Source organism: Pristis pectinata, chromosome 11, assembly GCF_009764475.1.
Source record: "Pristis pectinata isolate sPriPec2 chromosome 11, sPriPec2.1.pri, whole genome shotgun sequence".
Taxonomy (NCBI): Eukaryota; Metazoa; Chordata; class Chondrichthyes; order Rhinopristiformes; family Pristidae; genus Pristis; species Pristis pectinata.
Window position 1 is genome coordinate 18,279,233 of NC_067415.1, and position 21,435 is coordinate 18,300,667.

Sequence of the window (21,435 nt, forward strand, 5' to 3'; positions counted from 1 at the left end):
CGGGCAGAAAATCAATCTCTGACTGGGATTTTAAAAGCACTATATAAATGCACGTCCTTCTTTCACAGTTTGTTAATGGAACTAATCCTACCATGTAAAGTTACGTTGGATTTTTGCAACATATCAAAATGTTTGCATTTCCCTTTGTGGGAATCTCTACTTTTGAATCAACATGTTCCAATACTCCATCATCATTTCACCACCTATCAGACTTTTGCTTTGTTTTTGTTTTCCTGAGGATTCACCACACTGTAATCAATGAACTTAACAACAGAGTTGATTGGTGACCGTGTTAACTAGTTTACATGTGGACACACAAGTGGAGAGCAAATATTTCCTCTGTTAGACCGGATAGAAATAGATCCATCACTTTCACTACAGGCTCCCCTCACAGCAGAGGGTAGTGGGCATGTCTGCAGAATGTGCGAGGTGGAAGAACCAGCTTGGGAAATACCTGGAAGTTAGGGCTATATCTCATAAACCAGGGCAATATTGAGGAAGGGTTTGAGTGCACCAGACATTGACCACTGTATCAACAAACAATCTGCTGGAGGAACTCAACGGGTCAAGCAGCACCTCTGAGGGGGGAAAGGAATTGTCAACATTTCAGGTCGAAACCCTGTATCAGGACTTTGATAATTCGTTGAAAATTCCTTCCTCCCATCCCCCTCCCACCCCTAACCCCCCCCCCCCCCCCCCCACAGACGCTGCTCAACCCGCTGAGTAGCTCCAGATTCCAGCATCTGCGGTCTCCTGGGTCTCCACTGATCACTGTATCGTCCCAATTAAAAGGTTTGAGTTAGGAAGAACTGAACAAGAGAAAAGTAATGGAGAGCGACAGGACATAAATGTAACAGGAAATGAACTCTACTCACTTCCTGTGCTAGAGGAGATGGTGGATCTGCTGGCCTGACTCCTCAGTGTGCCTGAAGGGCTTGGGGAGGACTCGTCATCTTCAGTGTCGTCGCTGTCGAATGGGTTCAGGCTTCTGTTCCCGCTCTCCGTCAACTCCCCCAATAACTGAGCAGAGTTTGAGATGGAGATTAGGAGAGGCTGCTGGGAAGTGTTCTCTTCCATGGGCACTGCTGTGGTTCGGTGTGGGTGTAAACAGGAAGGGCTCAGAAGCAATTCTGACCTGTCTCTGAGAAGGTAAAGTGTAGAGAGAGAAAAGAATCACCATTCATTCTCTCTGTATTCATTTACCATAGAACAGTACAGCACAATACAGCCCTTCAGCGCTTACAAGATGTGGAATTTTAGTGGAAGTTGCCACAGAGCATTGACCCTGAAGAAAATATACTGGTATCTCAAGTACTTCGTGAATGTTACATCCGTGGTTGGAGCAGAGTGACTTAAACTGATTATGAAGACCATAGAACTGAGAAAACAATATCCAAAGGAAAACAGGAACACTGCTGTTCCTGTTGTGAAAGTGTGATCCAGAACTTCAATGCCTGTTTTCATCTATGGGTAAAGTTAATGAATGGTATGCTAACATACTCCAGACACAGGGCAGAAAATAGACCCTTTGAACAATTTTGACTCAAAAATTAATGACAGGTCTGACTCCAGGACAATATCACTTTCTATGAATTGCTATTAATGTTGCAGAAAGTAAACTTGACCCAAAATAAATGATTTAACAAGTAAATTCCTGACATTTATGGGCCGTTAACAACCTTTTAACAAGTTGTTTTCTCTGTTCCATTGTTTATATATGTGTACACTTTATGAAGGAGAGCAATGGAAACTACTTTTAAAAAAGAATATCGGTTTTGGGAAATTTACAAAAACAAGTACAATTTTTCATTAGTATACATGGTGTGTTTTTTCAGTTTGAGGAAAATATACTTAGATTAGAGATAGCAAACTGCTCAGTAAATGTCTGTAAACCAAGCAATGCTAATGACAATAAAGCCTTAAGGGCATATTCAATTTTTCAATCCTGTGCAACATTCCATGCCTGAGAGACAATATATCTTCATTGGAATGTTTTACAAGCTTGGCCTGTTTTCACAATAGTGGAAAGTAAGTTTGTTTATTGAGATCAGAAACATTCTATTTGTGGCAATGCACTCAGTTTAATTATACAGCGATGGTAGTTTAAAATGGACTAAAGGGTAATATGCATAAATCCCCACCTGGAGGTGCCACTAAGGCCTGGCACTGAGGCGATGCAGATGATCCTTGCTGAACAGACTGCGATGCAGGCTTCCACTGTGGGCACTGGTTTGATGCTGAGCAGGCAGACCTGCCCAACATACCCATCGCTATTGCAGACCCAAACTTCATGGCCATTGTCTGGCCCACCATGGCTAGGAGATGCACAGGAGAACTGAAAACAGCACAATATTGTCAGTCAGTGTTTCACTATAAGGTTTGTTGAACTCTTGTTGATTAAACAAAGGATTTCCTATGGTGTAGCCAATATATCAGTCAGAAAGTTTATCATTCCAACAGAAATGTCTGCCTATACTGGCACTTCCTTGACCTTACAATTTCCCCATTAACTGACTCAAGTGAATTAACCTACTTTATGGTTAAATCGAACAGATTATGGGCAATTCAGTTCTTCCAGGGAGTTGACGGAAACGTAGGAGAGAAGAAGTTGCAGGGTTACAAAGTAGCGGGGAATGGAATTTACGATTGCTCTGTGGGAACCAGCATGGATCTTATGGGCTGAATGGCCTCCTGTGCTATAGTAAGTGAGACAGGAGGCACTTTAGTGCAGATGATGGTAGGAGGGAGGTAGCAGCAGGCAGTCATGCGGTAGAGGTCTTTTTTCCTTGCCAATCAATGATTCGGCAACATAAGGAAGAGCAATCATGAAGGTAACTATAAATGCACAGATTTTACTCCACACAGAATGGAAACAGAAATGTCTTGTAACAATTGCAGAGGTTTCTCTTCCATTCTACCTAGAAGACCAGGCATACTACCTGTTCCTCTATATCCCGGTCAGGGAACAGTTCCTTTGTGGGCAGGCACGGTAGTGTAGCAGTTAGTGTAATGCTATTACAGTGCCAGCAACCCCGGTTCAATTCTGGCCATTGTCTGTAAGGAGTTTGTACGTTCTCCCCGTGTCTGCGTGGGTTTCCTCCAGGTGATCCGGTTTCTTCCCACGTCCCAAAGACGTATGGGTTAGGAAGTTGTGGGCATGCTATGTTGGCGCCGGAAGTGTGGTGACACTTGCAGGCTGCCCCCAGAACACCCTATGCAAAAGATGCATTTCACTGTGTGTTTCCATGTACCTGTGACTAATAAAGAAATCTTATCTTATCTCTGCCACTTTTGCTGATATTCTGATATATCTTGAAATAGTAGCCAAATGAAACTCATCTACTCCAGAAACAATATTGCTTGAGGTATTCTCAGCAACTGTTGAATAACTGCACCTTTTAATGTGCCCCCTGCTTTGTAATGCCTGAGACAGGATTTCAGTATTTCATAAAATTAGAGAGTCATGCATAAGCACTTCTCAATTAACTTATGACATTCATGCTTTCCACTCAAGTGCAGAATGACTGCCATATGCCTCAAAAAATTACAGCATCAACTGTTTAACCAAAATGTTCAGGCTTGAATATTTGCAAATACCAAGGATTTTGAACTTCTTTGAAAAATCCTTTTAAGCTATCAGAAGCAGTGAGACCTCTCTCTAGTGGGTTCAGTGAAGCTCTGTTAATACCACCCGGACAATCTTTCATGCTTTGCTCATTTCTGTCAGATGCACTGCCTGATTCCAACCATGACATCAGTGTACACAGTCACCCTCTTTCAACATTGTGTGATACAGACAGCTTGCCAGCACCACGAGCCAAACTGCTGCTGGAGTTAGGTTTAACTTTTTTACTTTCTTCTCATTTGAAGAAAGATAACATTTGGAATGGATTCTCTTGAGGTTAGACGTTTGAGGGTGATCCAACTGAGGCTTTCTGTAGAGTAGATTAATTCCATTGAGGGGGATTCCTGAACAAACTAAAAATTAAGAGTCAGACCATTTTAGAGGGAAGTCAAGTAACATTTTTCCTATGCAAAGTCAGGGCCTGTAGAAGGCAGAATCTAGTGGATGGACATGGCTTCACAAAAACCAGGATGGTGGCTATACTACGTACTGGCAAACTAGCACGAGCAAATTGACTAGAAGCACAACTTCAAATTCCAGATGGAGAACGTAAACTCAACTAATGGATTAAAGTATCTAAACCTATTGACAGTGGAATGACTGAGTTGTTAAAACCAATGAGGTTCACTGATGTGTGTTGGGGAAGGATAGTTCCCACTGTCCTCATCCAGTATAGCCCAAATGTGACTCCAGCTGCAAAGCACGGAGAGTGACCCTGAAGTGGTGCACCAAGCCACTTAGTTTCATGAAGCTGCTACCAGAAAATACATTGAGAATTAAATCAGGTGGGTCTACGGGGTTTGAGTTTGGTACTGAATCAGCAAAGGCACACGCTGCAAATAATCCTTGTTAACGTTGGGGACATGCCAAAATTGAGGGAAAGCTTTGCCACAGAAGAGTCAAGCAACAGCCTAATACAGTGATACAGGATCATAACTCTCAGCCAATGTCCCAGACTCTGCCATCTCAGTCACTGGGTGCGCTCTGTACCCACCCACAGGGCAAGCCGCCAGAGACGATTGTAGGCAGTCAGACAGAGCCTTCTTTATTCAGTCTGGATGTCATGAAGCCTCAGAGTAGCTGGTTAATCAGGGGTATGAAATCCTCCTGATGGTTCCCTCACACCACCCATCTTCACTTGATGGCTCAGTACTCCTCGAAGTCGAACCCCAGTCAGAAGCAGAGCAAAGGGCACAGAGCGGGCACCAGACCACAACAGAGACTTTGTAAAATTGCTGTCATCTGAATCCTGAAGGACAAAAACTTTGGGTCTGCAGCAGATGATAGGGGAACCAAGAGGAATGAACGTCCTTTGCAATCTTAACCACACCAAATGTCTGGAGGACAATTCTTGGTAATTGAAAAAATGTTGTTACTCCTTCATTGTTGCTGGGTCTAAATCCAGGAACTCTCTAGCAAAGAGAAGCATGGATTACGTGAAATAATTCATTAATTTGCAATAATTACTGTTGTATAATGCTCTGCACCTAGAGTGTGGTGGTTCAAGAAGGGAGCTCACCTCTACATAACAATGTAAGAAATAGGAGCAGGAGTCGGCCATCTGGCCCGTTGAGCCTTCTCCGCCATTCAATAAGATCATGGCTGATCCGGCCGTGGACTCAGCTCCACCTACCTGCCTTTTCCCCATAACCTTTAATTCCCCTACTATGCAAGAATCTATCGAAGTGTGTCTTAAATACATTTAATGAGGTTGCTTCTACTGCTTCCCTAGGCAAAGAATTCCACAGATTCACTACTCTCCTCATCTCCGTCCTAAATCTATTCCCCCGAATCTCGAGGTTATGTCCCCTAGTTCTAGTCTCACCTACCAGTGGAAGCAACTTTCCTGCCTTTATCTTATCCATCCCTTTCATAATTTTATATGTTTCTATAAGATCCCCTCTCATTCTTCTGAATTCCAGCGAGTATAGTCACAGGTGACTCAATCTCTCCTCATAGGCTAATCCACTCATCTCTGGAATCAACCTGGTGAACCTCCTCTGCACTGCCTCCAAAGCCAGTATATCTTTCCTCAAGTAAGGAGACCAGAACTGCACGCAGTACTCCAGGTGCAGCCTCACCAGTACCCTGTACAGTTGCAGCATAACCTCCCTGCTCTTAAATTCAATCCCTCTAGCAATGAAGGCCAACATTCTATTTGCCTTCTTGATAACCTGTTATACCTGCAAACCAATTCATGCACAAGCACTCCCAAGTCCCTCTGCACAACAGCATGCTGCAATCTTTCACCATTTAAATAATAATCTGATCTTCTATTTTTCCTTCCAAAGTGGATGACCTCGCATTTACCAACATTGTACTCCATCTGCCAGACCCTTGGTCACTCACTTAACCTATCTATATACCTCTGCAGACACTCCGCATCCCCTGCACAATTTACTTTTCTACTCAATTTAGTGTCATCAGCAAACTTAGATACGCTAAACTCAGTCCCCTCTTCTAAATCGTTAATGTATATCGTGAACAGTTGCGGGCCCCGCACCGACCCCTGCAGCACCCCGCTCACCACTGATTGCCAACCAGAGAAACACCCATTTATCCCAACTCTCTGCCTTCTATTGGTTAACCAATCCTCTATCCATGCTAATACCTTACTCCCAACTCCATGCATCCTTATTTTATGGATAATTCTTTTATGCAGCACCTTATCAAACACTTCTGGAAATCCAAGTATACAACATCCACCTGTTCCCTTCTATCCACTGCACTCATTATATCCTCAAAGAACTCCAGTAAGTTTGTCAAACAGGACCTGCCCTTCCTGAATCCACGCTGTGTCTGCCTGATGAAACCATTTCTATCCAGATGTCTCACTATTTCTTCCTTAGTGATAGCTTCAAGCATTTTCCTGACTACAGACATTAAGCTAACTGACGTATAGTTACCTGCCTTTTACCGACATCCTTTTTTAAACAGTGGTGTGACATTCGTTGTTTTTCAGTCTGCTGGGACCTGCCCAGAGTCCAAAGAATTTTGGTAAATTATCACAAACACCTCTACTATAACTTTCGCCATTTCTTTCAGTACCCTGGGATGCATTCCAACAGGACCAGGGGACTTGTCTATCTTTAGGCTGACTAGTTTGCTCATCACTACCTCTTTAGTGACGGCGATTGTATTGAGGTCCTCACCTCCCATCGCATCCATAACATCTCTCTTTGGCATGCTAGACGTGTCCTCCACTCTGAAGACCGACACAAAATAGTCGTTCAAGGCCTCGGACATTTCCACATTATCCAATATTAATTCCCCCTTCTCATCTTCCAAGGGACCTACGTTCACTTTAGCCACCCTTTTCTATTTATATAATTTTAAAAAAACTTTTACTTTCTGTTTTTATATTTTGTGCTAGTTTACTTCCATAATCTATCTTCCTTTTGCTTATTGCTTGCTTAGTTGTTGTTTTTTAAATTTTTCCCAATGTTCCAGTTTCCCACTACTCTTGGCGACTTTGTATGCATGAGCTTTTAGCTTGATGCCTTCTTTTATTTCCTTCGTTATCCAAAGCTGGCTCTTCTCACCCTTACTGTCCTTGCTTTCAACTGGAATATACTTTTGTTGAGCACTGTGAAAAATCTCTTTGAAAGTCTTCCACCATTCCTCAACTGTCCCACCATATAACTGTGTTCCCAGTCTACACTAGCCAACTCCTCCCTCATCCTGTTGTAGTCTCCCTTGTTTAGGCATAATACACTGGTTTTAGATCAAACTATTGCACCCTCCATTTTATGAGAAATTCAATCATACTATGATCACTCTTTCCAAGAGGATGTCTAACTACAAGATCGTTAATTTTACCTGTCTCATTGCACAGGACTAGATCTAAGATAGCATTTTCCTTTATAGGTTCACTAACATGCTGTTCAAGAAAGCTATCATGGGTGCATCCTATGAAGTCCTCCTCAAGACTGCCTCGACCAACTTGATTCGCCCAATCTATGTGCAAGTTAAAGTCCCCTGTGACAACTGCTGTTCCATTCTTACATGCATCAAATATTTCTTGGTTTATTGCCTGTGCCACTGTAATGTTATTGTTCGGTGGCCTAGAGACAACTCCCGCCAATGATTATTTTCCCCTTACTATTCCTGATGTCTATCCAGATGGACTGAACATTCTGCTCCTTAGATCTTATATCGTCTCTCACTATTGCCCTGATCTCATTCTTAATTAAGAGTGCTACCCCACCTCCCTTACCTTCCTGCCTGTCCTTCCTTATTACCTGAAACCCTTGGATATTTAATTCTCACTCCATCTCCACCCTGCAACCACATTTCTGTAATGGCCACTAAATCATACCTCTTTGTACTGATTTGTGCCACAGGTTCACTGACCTTGTTTTGAATACTACGGGCATTCAGATAAAGTGCCCCTACACTCATTGTCCTTTTAGAATCTAGTAACCTTTGTGTCCTTTGCATTTGACTTTTCTGTACACTCTTACTTTTCTCTTTTCTGACTTTGGCTCTGGTCTCTGCTTTGCTTCCCTCTGTCTTTCTGCATGGATTCCCATCCCCCTGCCATATTAGTTTAAACCCTCCCCAACAGCACTAGCAAACGATCCCTCCCGGTCATTGATCCGAGTCCTGCCCAGGTGTGGACCGTCTGGTTTGTACTGGTCCCACCTCCCCCAGAACCGGTTCCAATGCCCCAGGAATCTGAAACCCTCCCTCCTGCACCACTGCTCAGAGAGGGTTTCAGATTCCTGCACCTTTCTTAAGGAAAATTAGGGATAGACAATAAATGCTGGCTTTGCTGGTGACACCCTCACACCGTGTATGAATAAAATAAGGTACCCTTAGGTAGATTGCCATAGCCCCAAACCATTCAGCTTATTATATCTGCCAGCTCTTTGCACCAATCCCACATCTTTCTCAGAGTGAACCTGGAGTTTTTTGACTGGGAATGGTGGTGAAATCCAGACTGATCCTCCATTCACCCGGTTTTCATGCACTCTCCGGCATAGATCACTTTATATTGATCCGATATGAAGGCCTTCCTTCTGTCCAATCCAACTGAAAAAGCCCAAGTTCCATCCTGGCTGGGTTCACTTGGCTAAGCACAAACACAATACACTAGGCCCGAGTTAGTTCATCCACTGTTGTATAGTCTGAACTTACTTGGTTACCTCAGACAGCCATTTTGCTTTAAGTACAATGGGACTATTATTATAATTTTTAATTGGATAATCAGCTGAAACATTAACTTTGGCTGAATGCCTGACACATTCCAAGCCGTCCTAGAGTAGGAATGTAATTGGAACCTATGAATGACAGCACGGAATCCACTTTGCACCTGGTGAGACAAGGGCAGCAAATGCACAGAAAATCCATCACCTTAAAGCTCTGCTCCAAGTCACACACCTTTGTAACATGGAAATATATTGGTACCTCTTCACTGTGTATCCTGGAACTCCCTACCCCAAGTGAGTGTGTTCACCACACAGACTGCAGAGGTTCAAGAAGTACCACTATCTTCTCAAGTGCAAAAAGGACCTGGTAATAAATGCCAACATCCCGTGACTAAATAAAATATACCACAGTCAATTCCATCAGTCAATGGGAACTGATGGCTCCAACTTTCTATTGCTCTTTTGACCTGTCAACATTGCTACCAATTCCCAAATTCAAAGGGATTACCCTTATTTAAGTAGTAAAATGGCTGCCCGGCATGACATCATTTTCCTACACTGGGCACCTGACCTACAAAGATGATATCCTGGCTTAGTAAAGTCACATCAACCACGATTTTGTGGTCAACATGAGCCCTGTCAACTTGCCGCTGACCTCTAAATAAAATTAAAACTTGCCTTCATGGCAAGATAAAATGAGGCACATACACAAACACAAGGTCCACCCATAACATGGACTTTTTTCATGAAATACAATGTTAGCACCCTGTCAGGCAGTGGAGACCCCCGCACAAGGTCCATTTTAACCTATATATGTCTGTCCTCGTCACATCATCTGGACCCACCTCCAATCTTTACTGGGACAATTAAGCATGTGGTGCCAGTCAGAATCCTGCCAGGTTAATCCACCAACAAGAAGGATCAGAGTCAGGTCTGAAAAGGTAAGCTTTCAAATCATTATTTGCTTTTACTTTCTTGTTGGGGCCCAGAGGACCAGAGATTCAATGAACTACCAGTCTGTCTCTTATATTCTGGCAACAGATTCCGTACAATAGAAAGCTATCTCTTTACTCACCAATGTCTCTCACTAGAGAGTCACCAAGTCTGCATCAACCATTAACACCCATTTACACTAACCTTCAGTGATCCCATTTGTTTATTCTCATCAACTCCCCTCAGATTCTACCGCTCACCTATACATTGGGGGCAATTTACAGCGGCCAATTAACCTACCAATCTGCATATCTTGTGGATGTGGGAGGAAGCTGGAGCATCCAAAGGAAACCCATGTGGTCACAGGTAGGACATGCAAGCTCCACACAGACAGCACCCGAGGTCAGGATTGAACTTGGGTCTCTGATGCCGTGAGGCAGCGGCTCTACCTGCTGAGCCACTGTGCTGCCCATTCTTTCAAGTAATGTCACAGTAGACATGCTAATTTGGTAAATTAACTTGTTTTCCAGTACAATAAGTCAAATCAGGCTAGAAATTGCTGTCTGTGAGGTTGTAACACAAGCAACCAAAATGGTGGCATCAAATTCCAGTTTCTGCTTAGTTTAAAGAAGGAATTAAATGGAGAAATGAGTGAACTAATACCCTGCCAGTAATTTATTAATTTCAAGTCTCAGACAAACTACCTGCATTCCACTCCGTGTCTTCATGATGGGAATGGCCTTCAGGAATTCAGGATCCCAGTGATCTTTGTTCAAAGCTGTAAAGATAAATAAAGAAAAACAGGCCTAAAACAATGCACTGAAGATAAAAGGCAACTGAGCAAAGCCAAGGCTGATCACCCATTTAAAGAGTTATCCTCCCCATCAATAACCCCATTTAAAACCAACTGAAGAAGCATCTGAAAGAAACCAATGGAGCATCTGTTCCTATTCATGGATGAATTGAATTCCCCAGACAGAACAAAGTCAGTAAAAAAAAGGGCAGGAGTGATCACAGAAAACAGCAACATGATGTCAGATGAAGGGATGGAAGTATCAGGTTGGCTGCACTTCACTATAGGTTGATGAAAAATCAGAAAAAGAACTAAGACCATAAAAATGTATTTCAATATCTTTCTGGTTGAGAATTTGGGGTCTAAGCATTTTAATGATGGCAACCTTGCTATTGGTGGTGCACCCTAACAACAGCCCAACCTCCTTTACCAAGACCTTGTGCACAACAGGATTGACCTTTCATCAGGATCACACCAACACAAAGAGAGAACAGGATATGGACATCATGAGGTTGAACAACTCCCTTCAAGAACAGAAAAGGAATATAAAATTGCCCCAGACTCATTTATTGGTGAGATTCATCAATTTTAAGCCAACTTAGGGAGCTGAAGCTGCAATTAAAACGACAAGGTGAATTTCCTCCCACTCCAAGTGCATTTATATATATATATATATATATATATATATATAAAATCAGGTCAAAAAACTTATCAGCAACAGCCAGGCTAATTGGCTTGTAAAACTGCTTCAGAAAGAAAATTGTATGCTTCATTTTTCTGTGAGGCTTCAAATATAAAAACGGTTCATTCAAACGTGAATTCAATACAAAAAGAGAAAATGCTAGAAACACTCAGCGGGTCTTTGACCTGAAACCTTTAATTTTGTTTCCCCTTCCACTGATGCTGCCTGACCTGCTGAGTGTTTCCAGCATTTTCTGCTTTTATTTCAGATTCCCAGCATCTGCAGTGTTTTAGATTTTCAACAACATTCAGTAAGAGTTCTGCACATTAAAAGTGAAAAATGTAAATTGAATGGAATTGGCACCTTTTGTAATATCAATGTAAGACAATATCATGAATTTCAATAAAGTAACAGGCTGGCATTGATACCGGTGTATTTTTCTTGTTCTACAGGATCCAAATTGTAATTGGACTCCAGTTTAATATTATGCATTCTAAAGGATTAGAAGGAAATGATTCAGTCAATCTTTGCCTTTTCACTTTTTAAGACCTAATATTGGCTGCTTGCAGAAAATAATTCTTTAGGCATGACACAAAGAGAGAATTTCAAAAGCTGCCATCAGTCATGAATAAAGCCACAAATGCAGGCCCATATTTCTGATACCATCTCCTTAATCCTTATTAAAGAGGACAGGCAGATCAGATTACATACTTCGGAATTATTTCTGACATATGATATGACAATCATACTCTGATGATGTCTATTTGCAATGAGTGAGATTGTACCAAGCAAGCCAGCACTCAGTGAGGCTCGCTAAGTTATTCCCAGCCCTCTGCACCCTTATGCCTGAAAAAATAGTCTGCAACATAACTCAAGACTGACAACACTGTACTTTTCAATGTGAAGGTCTTACGTTGGAGAAAAGATTGACTGGCATGGCTCCGGGGATAAGGGAACGCTAGTTATTTGGGAACACTGGGGTTTCTCTCCTTTGGGTAGTAGTTGAAAGGGGATTTGATAGAGTCACTCAAAATCTTGAAGGGTTTAGACAAAGTGAATAAAGACAAGTAGTTCCCATTGGCAGAAGATTCAGGAAGCAGAAGACTAGACTTAAAGTGACAGGGAATAATTTTTTCAATGATCTAGGATCACCAACTATAAAGGTGGTGGATGCAGATTCAATCATGAATTTCAAAAAGGAATTGGTTAAAGACCGGAAGGGGAAAAAAAATTCAGGACTTCATGAAAGAAGTTAGGGAATGGAGCTAACTGGATTGCTCTTACAGTAAGTCATACAGCACAGATACAGGCCTTTTGGCCCATCATGTCTGCGCCGACCATCCAGTACTCATCTAATAAACCAATACCAATATAGTAATGCCATTTACCAGTGCTTGGTCCATAGGCTACTTTGGTTGGTGATTCAAGTGCTCTTCCAGATACTTCTTAAATGTTGTGAGAGTACCTGCATCTACCACCCTCTCAGTCAGTGCCTGCCAGCTTGCAACCAGTCTCGGGGTGAAAAAATTCTTCCTGAGACCCCCTCTACACCTCTTACCCTTTACTTTTGCCCTCTGATTTTAATCACCTCTGTCATGGGGAAAAGCTTCTGACTTTCTACTCTATCTATGCTCATCATAATTTTGTGTACATCTATCAGGTCCCCCTCAGCCTCCTCTACTGCAAGGGAAACCAATGCAGCCTATCCAGTCTCTCGACATAACTGAAATGTTCCATCCCAGGTACATGCAGCTGGGACAGTGAATCCCTTGAGGAGTACAAGGGATGTGGGAGTAAACTTAAGCGGGAAATCAGGAGGACAAAAAAGAGGACATGAGATAGCTTTGGCAGATCAGGTAAAGGAGAATCCGAAGAGATTCCATAAGTACATGAAGAGCAAAAGGATATCTAAGGAGAGAATAAGGCCCTTTACGGATCAATGTGGTCATCTATGTGTGGAGCCACAGGGGATGGGTGAGTTCTTAAATGAATATTTCTCGTCTGTATTTACTGTGGAGAAGGTCATGGAAGTGAGGCAATTCAGAAAAGAGAGTAGTGATGTCTTGAAACAAATCCAAATTCCAACAGAGAAAGTGCTGGCAGTCTTAAAGCACATAAAGGTGGATCATTCGCCGGGGTCTGACCAAGTGTATCCTAGGACATTGTGGGAAGTCAGGAAAGAAATTGCTGGGGGAAAAGAATTGTCGACATTTCAGTCCTGATGCAGGGTTTCGAACTGAAATGTCGACAGTTCCTGTCCTTCCACAGATGCTGCTCGACCCACTGAGTTCCTCTAGCAGATTGTTTGTTGCTCCATACTGCAGCATGTGCAGTCTCTTGTGCCTCCAAGAAATTGCTGGGGCCCTGGCAGAGATACTTGTATCATCGTTAGCTACGACTGAGGTACCAGGGACTGGGGGGGTGCGGGGGCGGCTAATGTTGTGCTTTTATTTAAGAAAGGCTGAAAGACAAGCCAGGGAACCACAGGCTGGTGAGCCTCACATCAGCAGTGGGAAAGTTACTGTAGAGGTTTCTGAGAGACAGGATCTACCTGCATTTGGAAAGGCAAAGACTGATAAAGGATAGACAGCATTGTTTTATGTGTGGGAAATCACATCTGATGAATTTGATTTGAGTTTTTTGAAGAGGTGACCGAGAAGACAGATGAAGGTAGGGCGGTAGGCATTGTCTACATGGACTTTAGCAAGGCTTTTGACAAGGTTCCGCATGGTAGGCTGGTCTGGAAGGGAGATAACATGGGATCCAGGGTGAGCTAACCAATTGGATACAAAATTGGCTTGAAGGTAGGAGTCAGGGAGTGGTAGTGGAGGGTTGTATTTCAGATTGGAGATCTGTGACCAGCGCTGTGCCACAGAAATCGGTGCTGGGTCCACTGTTGTTCATCATCTATATTAATGATTTGGATGAGAATGTAGTTGGCATGTTTAGTAAGTTTGTGGATGACCCCAAAATTCATGATGTAGTAGGCAGTGAAGAAGGTTGCCTAAGATTATAACAGGATCTAGATCAGCTGGGAAAGTCATGGGCCAAAGGTTGGCAGATGGAATTTAACTCAGACAAGTGTGGTGTTGCAGTTTGGTAAGTTAAACCAGGGCAGGACTTAGTAAATGGAAGGGCCCTGGAGAGTGTTGTAGAACAGAGAAATCTAGGGATACAAGTACGTATTTCTCTGAAAGTTGCAACACAGGCAGACAGTGTGGTGAAAAAGGTGTTTGACACGCTTACCCTCATTGGTCAGGGCATTGAGTACAAGGGCTGGGACGTCACGTAACAACTGTACAAGATGTTGGTGAGACTGCACTTGGAGTATTGTGTGCATTTCTGCTCACCCAGCTATAGGAAGGATGTCATTAAGTTGGAAAGTATACAGAAAAGATTCCCGAGGATATGATTGTGACTGTAGGGCTTTCATTATAAGGAAAAGCTGGAGCATTTCTTCCCTGGGGTGTAGGAGGCTGAGGGGTGACTTTACAGAGCTATATAAAATCATGAGGGGCACAGACAAGGTGAACGGTCACAGTCTTTTTCTCAGGGTAGGAGAATCTAACACTATTAGATTGAAGGTGAGAGGGGAAAGATTTAAAGGGGGCCTGAGGGGTAACGTTTTCCACACAGAGGGTGGTGGGTATGTGCAGCGAGCTGCCAGAGGAAATGGCAGAGGCAGCTACATTTAAAGGCACCCAGGCAGAGTAACTAACACAAGGGGCATTGATTGCACTCCAACTATCCCCTTTTAAAGAAACATTGAATGTTATTATATTCATTTGCCCAGAGATTGTTGGGTTCTGCACCCAGCAGTTTTTTCTTCCCATGGATCACCATGGGAATGCCACTAGTAGCTGACCTTTTATATTTATATGACCCGAAGGTCAAGTGTGAAGGTGAACTCCAATCGACTGAAGTACTGACTACATTGGGAGCAGATGGAAAATTAGGCAGAACTCATTGCTTCCAGAGTTAACACATCTAGTTGGTGGATAATACTGCAAACTATATATCATTTGATATAAGTAATATTTCTCTCTAACTTCTTAAAAAGGGCATAAGCTGGTACATGGCAGAAGCCCCAGTGATAGAGGAAAGCACTGATTGCAGCTGTACTGTCCAAAGAATTCAAAGCACTGAAAAAGTTCATAAAGATTTTTGTTTAGTACAACTGGCTGAACATTTTTTTGTTGGCATATCACCAGGATCCAGATCATTCGTGAAGTACTGTGTTGATGATATATGACCATGAGTGGCTTCCTAAACTGGGATATGCAACAAATGCAGATTATCAAAAGAGATTATGGTTTCTTTAAAGTCTAAGATATGGTAACATTTTTAGCTGGAACATGATGACATGCTGAAGATGGCTCAAGCCCGGAGCAGAGATGGTTATTGACTTGGCATCCAATTATTTTGAAGGTTTTTACATTTCTGAGGGAAACAGACTGTGAGGGTTAGATAATGAGAATGGTAATAACACACAGCATGAATCAGGAAACTGAGTCCAAGTAAATTTTGATGGCTGGGGGAGGTTGGACCAGAACGAAAATGGTTTTGCTTCTTGAACAAAGCTGTGGCACCAAATCAACCAATCACAGAGCAGGCTTTTACTCAGCAATGAGCAAAGGGTGCCAATCTGTAAACAGGTCCAAGTGCCACACATTCTCAAAGAAGTGTTGTCTCATCGTTGTGCTGCCCCTTTACATTTGGCTGCACTACACTCGGCATACAGTATTGTAACTAGTTTGATCATGACTACTTTTCTGAAATCTAAACTTTAACTTACATTTGTTTTCATCCTTTGTTACCAAAAATGGCATTGTGACTGATGCGATCACCTTGGAGTAATGCTAATCTCTTGCCCTGTGCAGCTGTGTACAGTTTCTCAGCCACTGCTAAATTCTATAAACCTGCACAGACTCAACAGAGTAATCTCTTGCCCATCCAGGATGCTGCCTGGATTAGAGAACATATTTTATGAGGAAAGGTTGAGCGAGCTAGGGTACAAAATATTAGAGGTGTACAAAATATTAAGAGGAATAGATAGAGTGGACAGCCAGCGCCTCTTTCCCAGAGCACCAATGCTCAATACAAGAGGGCATGGCTTTAAAGTAATGGGTGTGAAGTTCAAGGGAGATATCAGAGGAAGGTTTTTTACCCAGAGAGTGGTTGGGGCATGGAATGTGCTGCCTGGGGCGGTGGTGGAGGTAGGTACATTGGTCAAGTTCAAGAGATTACTAGATAAGCATATGGAGGAATTTAAAATAGAGGGTTATGTAGGAGGAAGGGGTTAGATAGTATTAGGCGAGGTTTAAAGGTCGGCACAACATGGTGGGCTGAAGGGCCTGTATTGTGCTGTACTGTTCTATGTTCTATGCTTGTTCTATGAGCTGGGGCTTTTCTCTTTGGAGCGACGCAGGATGAGAGGTGACTTGATAAATGTGTATAAGATTATGAGAGGAATAGAGTGGACAGACAGCATCTTTTTCCAAGGGTGGCAATGGCCAATCCTAGAGGACATCTGTTTAAGGTGAGTGGAGGAAAGTTCAGGGGAGATGTCAGAGGTAGGTTTTTTTACACAGAGTGCAGTGGGTACGTGGAACGCACTGCCAGGGGTGGTAGTAGAGGCTGATACAATAGAGACATTTAAAAGACCCTTAGATAGGCACATGGATATAAGAAAAATAGAGGGTTATGGGCTATGTTGGAGGGAAGGGTTAGATGGATCGTGGAATAAGTTTATGTAGGTCGGCACAACATTGTGGGCCAAAGGGCCCATACTGTGCTGTACTGTTCTATGTTCTATCTCCTGACAGGTCAATATACCTGTAACTATACATAATGGCTCTTCAATTATGATCAAAATTAAATATGTTGGTGGCATTCACAGGAGAAATAGTATGAGGCCAACTAATGGGGCTAAAGGCTGACAGGTCTTCTGGACCTGATGGTTTGAAGAAATAGCTACAGGGATTGTGGATGCTTTGGTTGTGGCCTTCCAAAAATCCTCAGACACTGGAGAGATAATGAAAGGTTGGAAAACTGCCAAAGTGATACCCTTATTCAGAAAGGGTGTTAGCCTAACGTCCATTATTAGAAAAATATTGAAGTCAATTATTAAGGAGGTAATAGGGGAACATTTGGAAATTCATAATATGATCATGTGATATCAGTATGTTTAAAATTTATAAGGGTTCTTTGAGGAAGTATCAGCCAGGGTGGGTAGTTGGGAACCAGTCAGAGCAATATATTGGACTTTGGGTTTGGATTTTCAAAAGGCATTGAACAAGGTGCCAGACAAAATGATACTTTGCAAGATAAGGTCTCATGGTGTTGAAGGTAATATATTGGCAAGAATGAAGAATCGGCTAACTAGCAGGAAGCAGCAAGTCAGGGCAAGGGTGTAATTTTCATTTGGCAACCTGTAACCAGTGGATTGCCGCAGGGATCGTTGCTGGGACCACAGCTGTTTACAATATATGTTAATAATTTAGAGGAAGGAAGCAAATATACTGTAGCCAGATTTGTGGATGATACAAAAGTGGGGATGGAGGAGTGGGGGAGGATGTGGGGGGCAGGGAGTTAAGCTGCGACCGGAAGACAAGAGGCATTGGTGAGTTAAGTAAGCAAGCAAAAATCTGGCAAAGAAAGTATTATGTGGGAAAATATAACATTGTTCACTTTGGAGGGAAAACAGATTAATATTTAAATAGATAAAGACTGCAGAAAGCTCAGTGCAATGGGATTTGGGGTCCTTGTACATTAAACACAGAGAGCTAGCAAACAGGTGCAGCAAGTGATCAGGGCAGCTAATGGAATACTAGCCTTTCCTTTAAGGGTTTGGGTAGAAAAGTAGGGAAGTCTTACCACAATCTTACAAGGCACAAGCGTGACCACATTTAGAGTAGTGTGTAGAACTTGTCTTCTTATTTAATTGAAGATATATTGTTACTGGAGGTAGTTCAGTGAAGGTTCACCAGGATAACCCCTGTCTGGAGGGATTGTCTTATGAGGAAAGGTTGACCAGGTTGGGTCTGTACTCATCGGAATTTCGAAGAACGAGAGGTGGTGTTATTGATCCGTAGGAGATGACAGGTTAAATGCAGGGACAATATTTCTCCTCACAGGAGAGTCAAAGATGAGCAGGCACAGTCTCAGATGATGAAGTGTGAAGAGTCAGAGGAAGAGTTAAATGTACTCTAAAGGTGGGGACTACAGTGACACTGAACACTCGGCAACCTGAAGTAATCAAGGACGGGTTACCGACTTGTGTGTTCAACAAACTCAGAGTAGTCTGCTCTGATGTGCAGTTGATGTCGTTGACAGGGTATAACTTAATGCACTATCCTGAATGAATCATGGCAACAGGTGCCAGCACCCAATCAACTACCAATGCTTTGGGCAGACATCCTCCAGGAGGAAAGATGAAGTCAGACATCTGGGATGCTTCTCATTTATATTGGCACAGGGGTCCCTGCATACATCAGGATACCTCAGCTTGGGTTTAGTATAAACTGACACAGGATTAACTTACTGGCAGAGTTCATGTTTAACACAGCTCAGAGATAGAGGCTCCTGTATGTTACAGAAATAAAATTGTTAACATGCTTAATCATTAATACAAGTCAATCACTTTGTAAAAGTAACAAAGATGGAAATTTGATTGCAATATTTATGAAACTTATTTTGGAATATCTATGAACTTATGAAACTAATAACAGGATGGGAGAAGCATCCAACAACGCTTGGGATGGTGTAAGGGCCACACATTATTACTCGCTTTGAATTGTATCAGGCACCCATGAGCAGGAATAAATCCAAGATAGGCTTCACATATATTTTGGCAACTTAGCCAGTTCAAAGGGATTCACTGCAAATTAAAGATTTAAGCAAATTCCTTATTGGATGTCTTAGTTTTTTTTACCTAATTTCTTCTTGGTCTCCTCGAATGCCTGTTCAAACCCGGCTCGTGCCTCGATACTGCTGAACTCGAAAATGAACGTCTCAGTGCCTTCTGCTGTTGTGGCCGTTAGTTCAAGTTTAGTGAGGGGGAACATGGTGCTGACTGCGAGTGACTGCTTCTCCGAGAGCTCACGGTTCACAGAGGCCATCAGGTCCTTAATGACATCATCCAGACTCTGACGTAAGGAAAAAAGGAAATCATTTTTGTTCTTTTGTAAACTAGCGAAATGGCATCAAAAAAACAAAATGTGGCACCAAACTGCGAAAATCAATAATGTTTGGAGAGTCATTCAGAAGAGGTAAAAGCCCTCATATTACACACTGACTGTGCATTTCCAGCATTTGGTACTGCCTTCACATAAGGCTGTGGCTGAGCTGGGTTCCGGCACTGTTTGCCTGTGCACTGAGGCATTGTTTATGCTCCTCCATTTTGCTGCAGGAGTCTAATTTGAATAGACCAATGTCACACATAATAATTCCCCAGCAAACTTAGCCTGATGCACACTTAGCTGAACCAGGGAGTTATTCGGCAAAGCAGCAGGTAGTTCTGGTCTCTGCAAAGCCAGCCGTCTGCTCTTCTTCTTTTGTCTCCTGACAGTGCTTTGGATTATACCCACTGGTTTGCACACTGATACTTCCTCACTGGGATAATGAGGGAACTTCTACTTCTGCTCATTTGTGTTTTATTTACTTTTTCATTCACAGGATGCGAATTGCAGTGCCTGGAGTCACATACAATGGGTAAAGACAATAGTGGACCATATGGGCTTTCTGTCAAGCTGGTAGTGTCATGGAGCACAGAAAGGGGCCCTTCAGCCCTCTAAGTCTGTACTGACCACCAAGCTCCCATTTACACTAATCCTACCCTAATCCCATTTCATTCTCCCCACTTACCCATCAATTCCCCCAGATTTTACCACTCACCTGCACACATTCAGCCACAACTTGCACCACGGAAACACACTCTATGAGCACCAGATTGGTGAAAATTGGTAAAGGTTGCAGCAGTGAGGTTAAATGGTTTGTGCTGGTCTTTAGATTAATGATGATGTACCTGAAACACTAGTGAATTTAAACTATCTGAGGGTTTTGAATGCTGATGTTGTGGAGGAAGGTGGGGTGGTTCAGGGGAAACACCAGCTCACTGTTCCGGTGCTCACAGTGCTGCTGCCCTTTGAGAATTTCACAGGGGAGATGAGGGCAGCTGAACATGGTGCGGTGCTCAGAGGGGGAGGAGGAGGTGCAGCAGTGGGTAGGAAGGCTAGGGTTCAGCCTGGGCACCAGCTGAAAGTGTAAACGGGAGAAAGACTCCAGTATTATTATGGCTTTCCCCTCCCCCACCCTCTCTCTCACCAGCTGTCCATCACCCACACACTCCTCCCACTGGTTCCCCTCCCCACCTCCCTCCCTTTATTCCATGCTCCACTGTCCTCTCCTATCAGATTCCATCATCTTCAGCCCTTTGTCACTTCCACCTATCACCTCCCAGCTTCTGACATAATTCCCACTCTCCCCCATCCCTCATCTGCCTATCTTCCCCCTCACCTGGATCCACCTATCACCTTGCTCCACCCCTTCCGTCCACCTTTATATATTTTCTGTCTCCCCTCTATCTTTCCAATCCAGATGAAGAGTCTCGCTTTGTGTGTTGCTCCAGACTCCAGCATCTGCAATCTCTTGTGTCTCCAGTATTAAGGTGTAAACACTTATGGGCCTGGTTTCAGCCACAGTAGGGCCATGGTGGTGATGTCCATGAGTGACAGGACACTCTGCAAGGAAATGCAGAGGTGGTGACTCAGGTGGTGGGTGAGGTGAACAGGGGTGGTGTGTTGGGAACTGATCTTCCAAAAACAACAAGCCTATGGTTTTTAGCATGAGTTAAAATCACTGCTGAAGCTCTTGTTTGACATCCTGCCAGATTCTACCTTGTCATCATGACAAGGAAGTAAATTTTCTGGGACCCAGGGAGCTGGGAACTTGCACAGGAGAGATGGAAACTGAGTGGTTTCCACCACTAATGCCATCCACGCTGACAACATCAGCCATAGGAGACAACTGCAAAAGTGCAAGGCCAGCGTTTGTTATTACGAGCTGTTTACTACTCATTTCAAAGCACTGTTGATCTTGGGCAAAGTTAGCTGTCTGAGGCTGGAAAATGGGAACATAGGTGCCTTTAACCATCTGTTCATTGCCGTGTATATCATGAAAGAAACATCAGAAGAAACCTTAAAACATTCCAGTGAACTCTATTACAAAACTTGTACCTTATCAATCTGTGGCT

The 21,435-nt window shown here is 43.0% G+C and overlaps 1 protein-coding gene across 2 annotated transcripts in view; it reads right to left on the minus strand.

Annotated features, from left to right (window-relative positions):
- The window catches only part of LOC127576238 (rho guanine nucleotide exchange factor 17-like), a 336,698-nt gene that overhangs the window by 30,720 nt on the left and 284,543 nt on the right, over positions 1–21,435 (minus strand). For both annotated transcript variants that reach the window (XM_052026676.1, XM_052026675.1), the window contains exons 11-14: positions 19,117–19,330; positions 10,413–10,486; positions 2,142–2,335; positions 876–1,141 (exon numbers count right to left, since the gene is read on the minus strand). In XM_052026676.1, the coding sequence (XP_051882636.1) occupies positions 876–1,141; positions 2,142–2,335; positions 10,413–10,486; positions 19,117–19,330 (748 nt within the window). The remainder of the gene's footprint in view (positions 1–875; positions 1,142–2,141; positions 2,336–10,412; positions 10,487–19,116; positions 19,331–21,435) is intronic.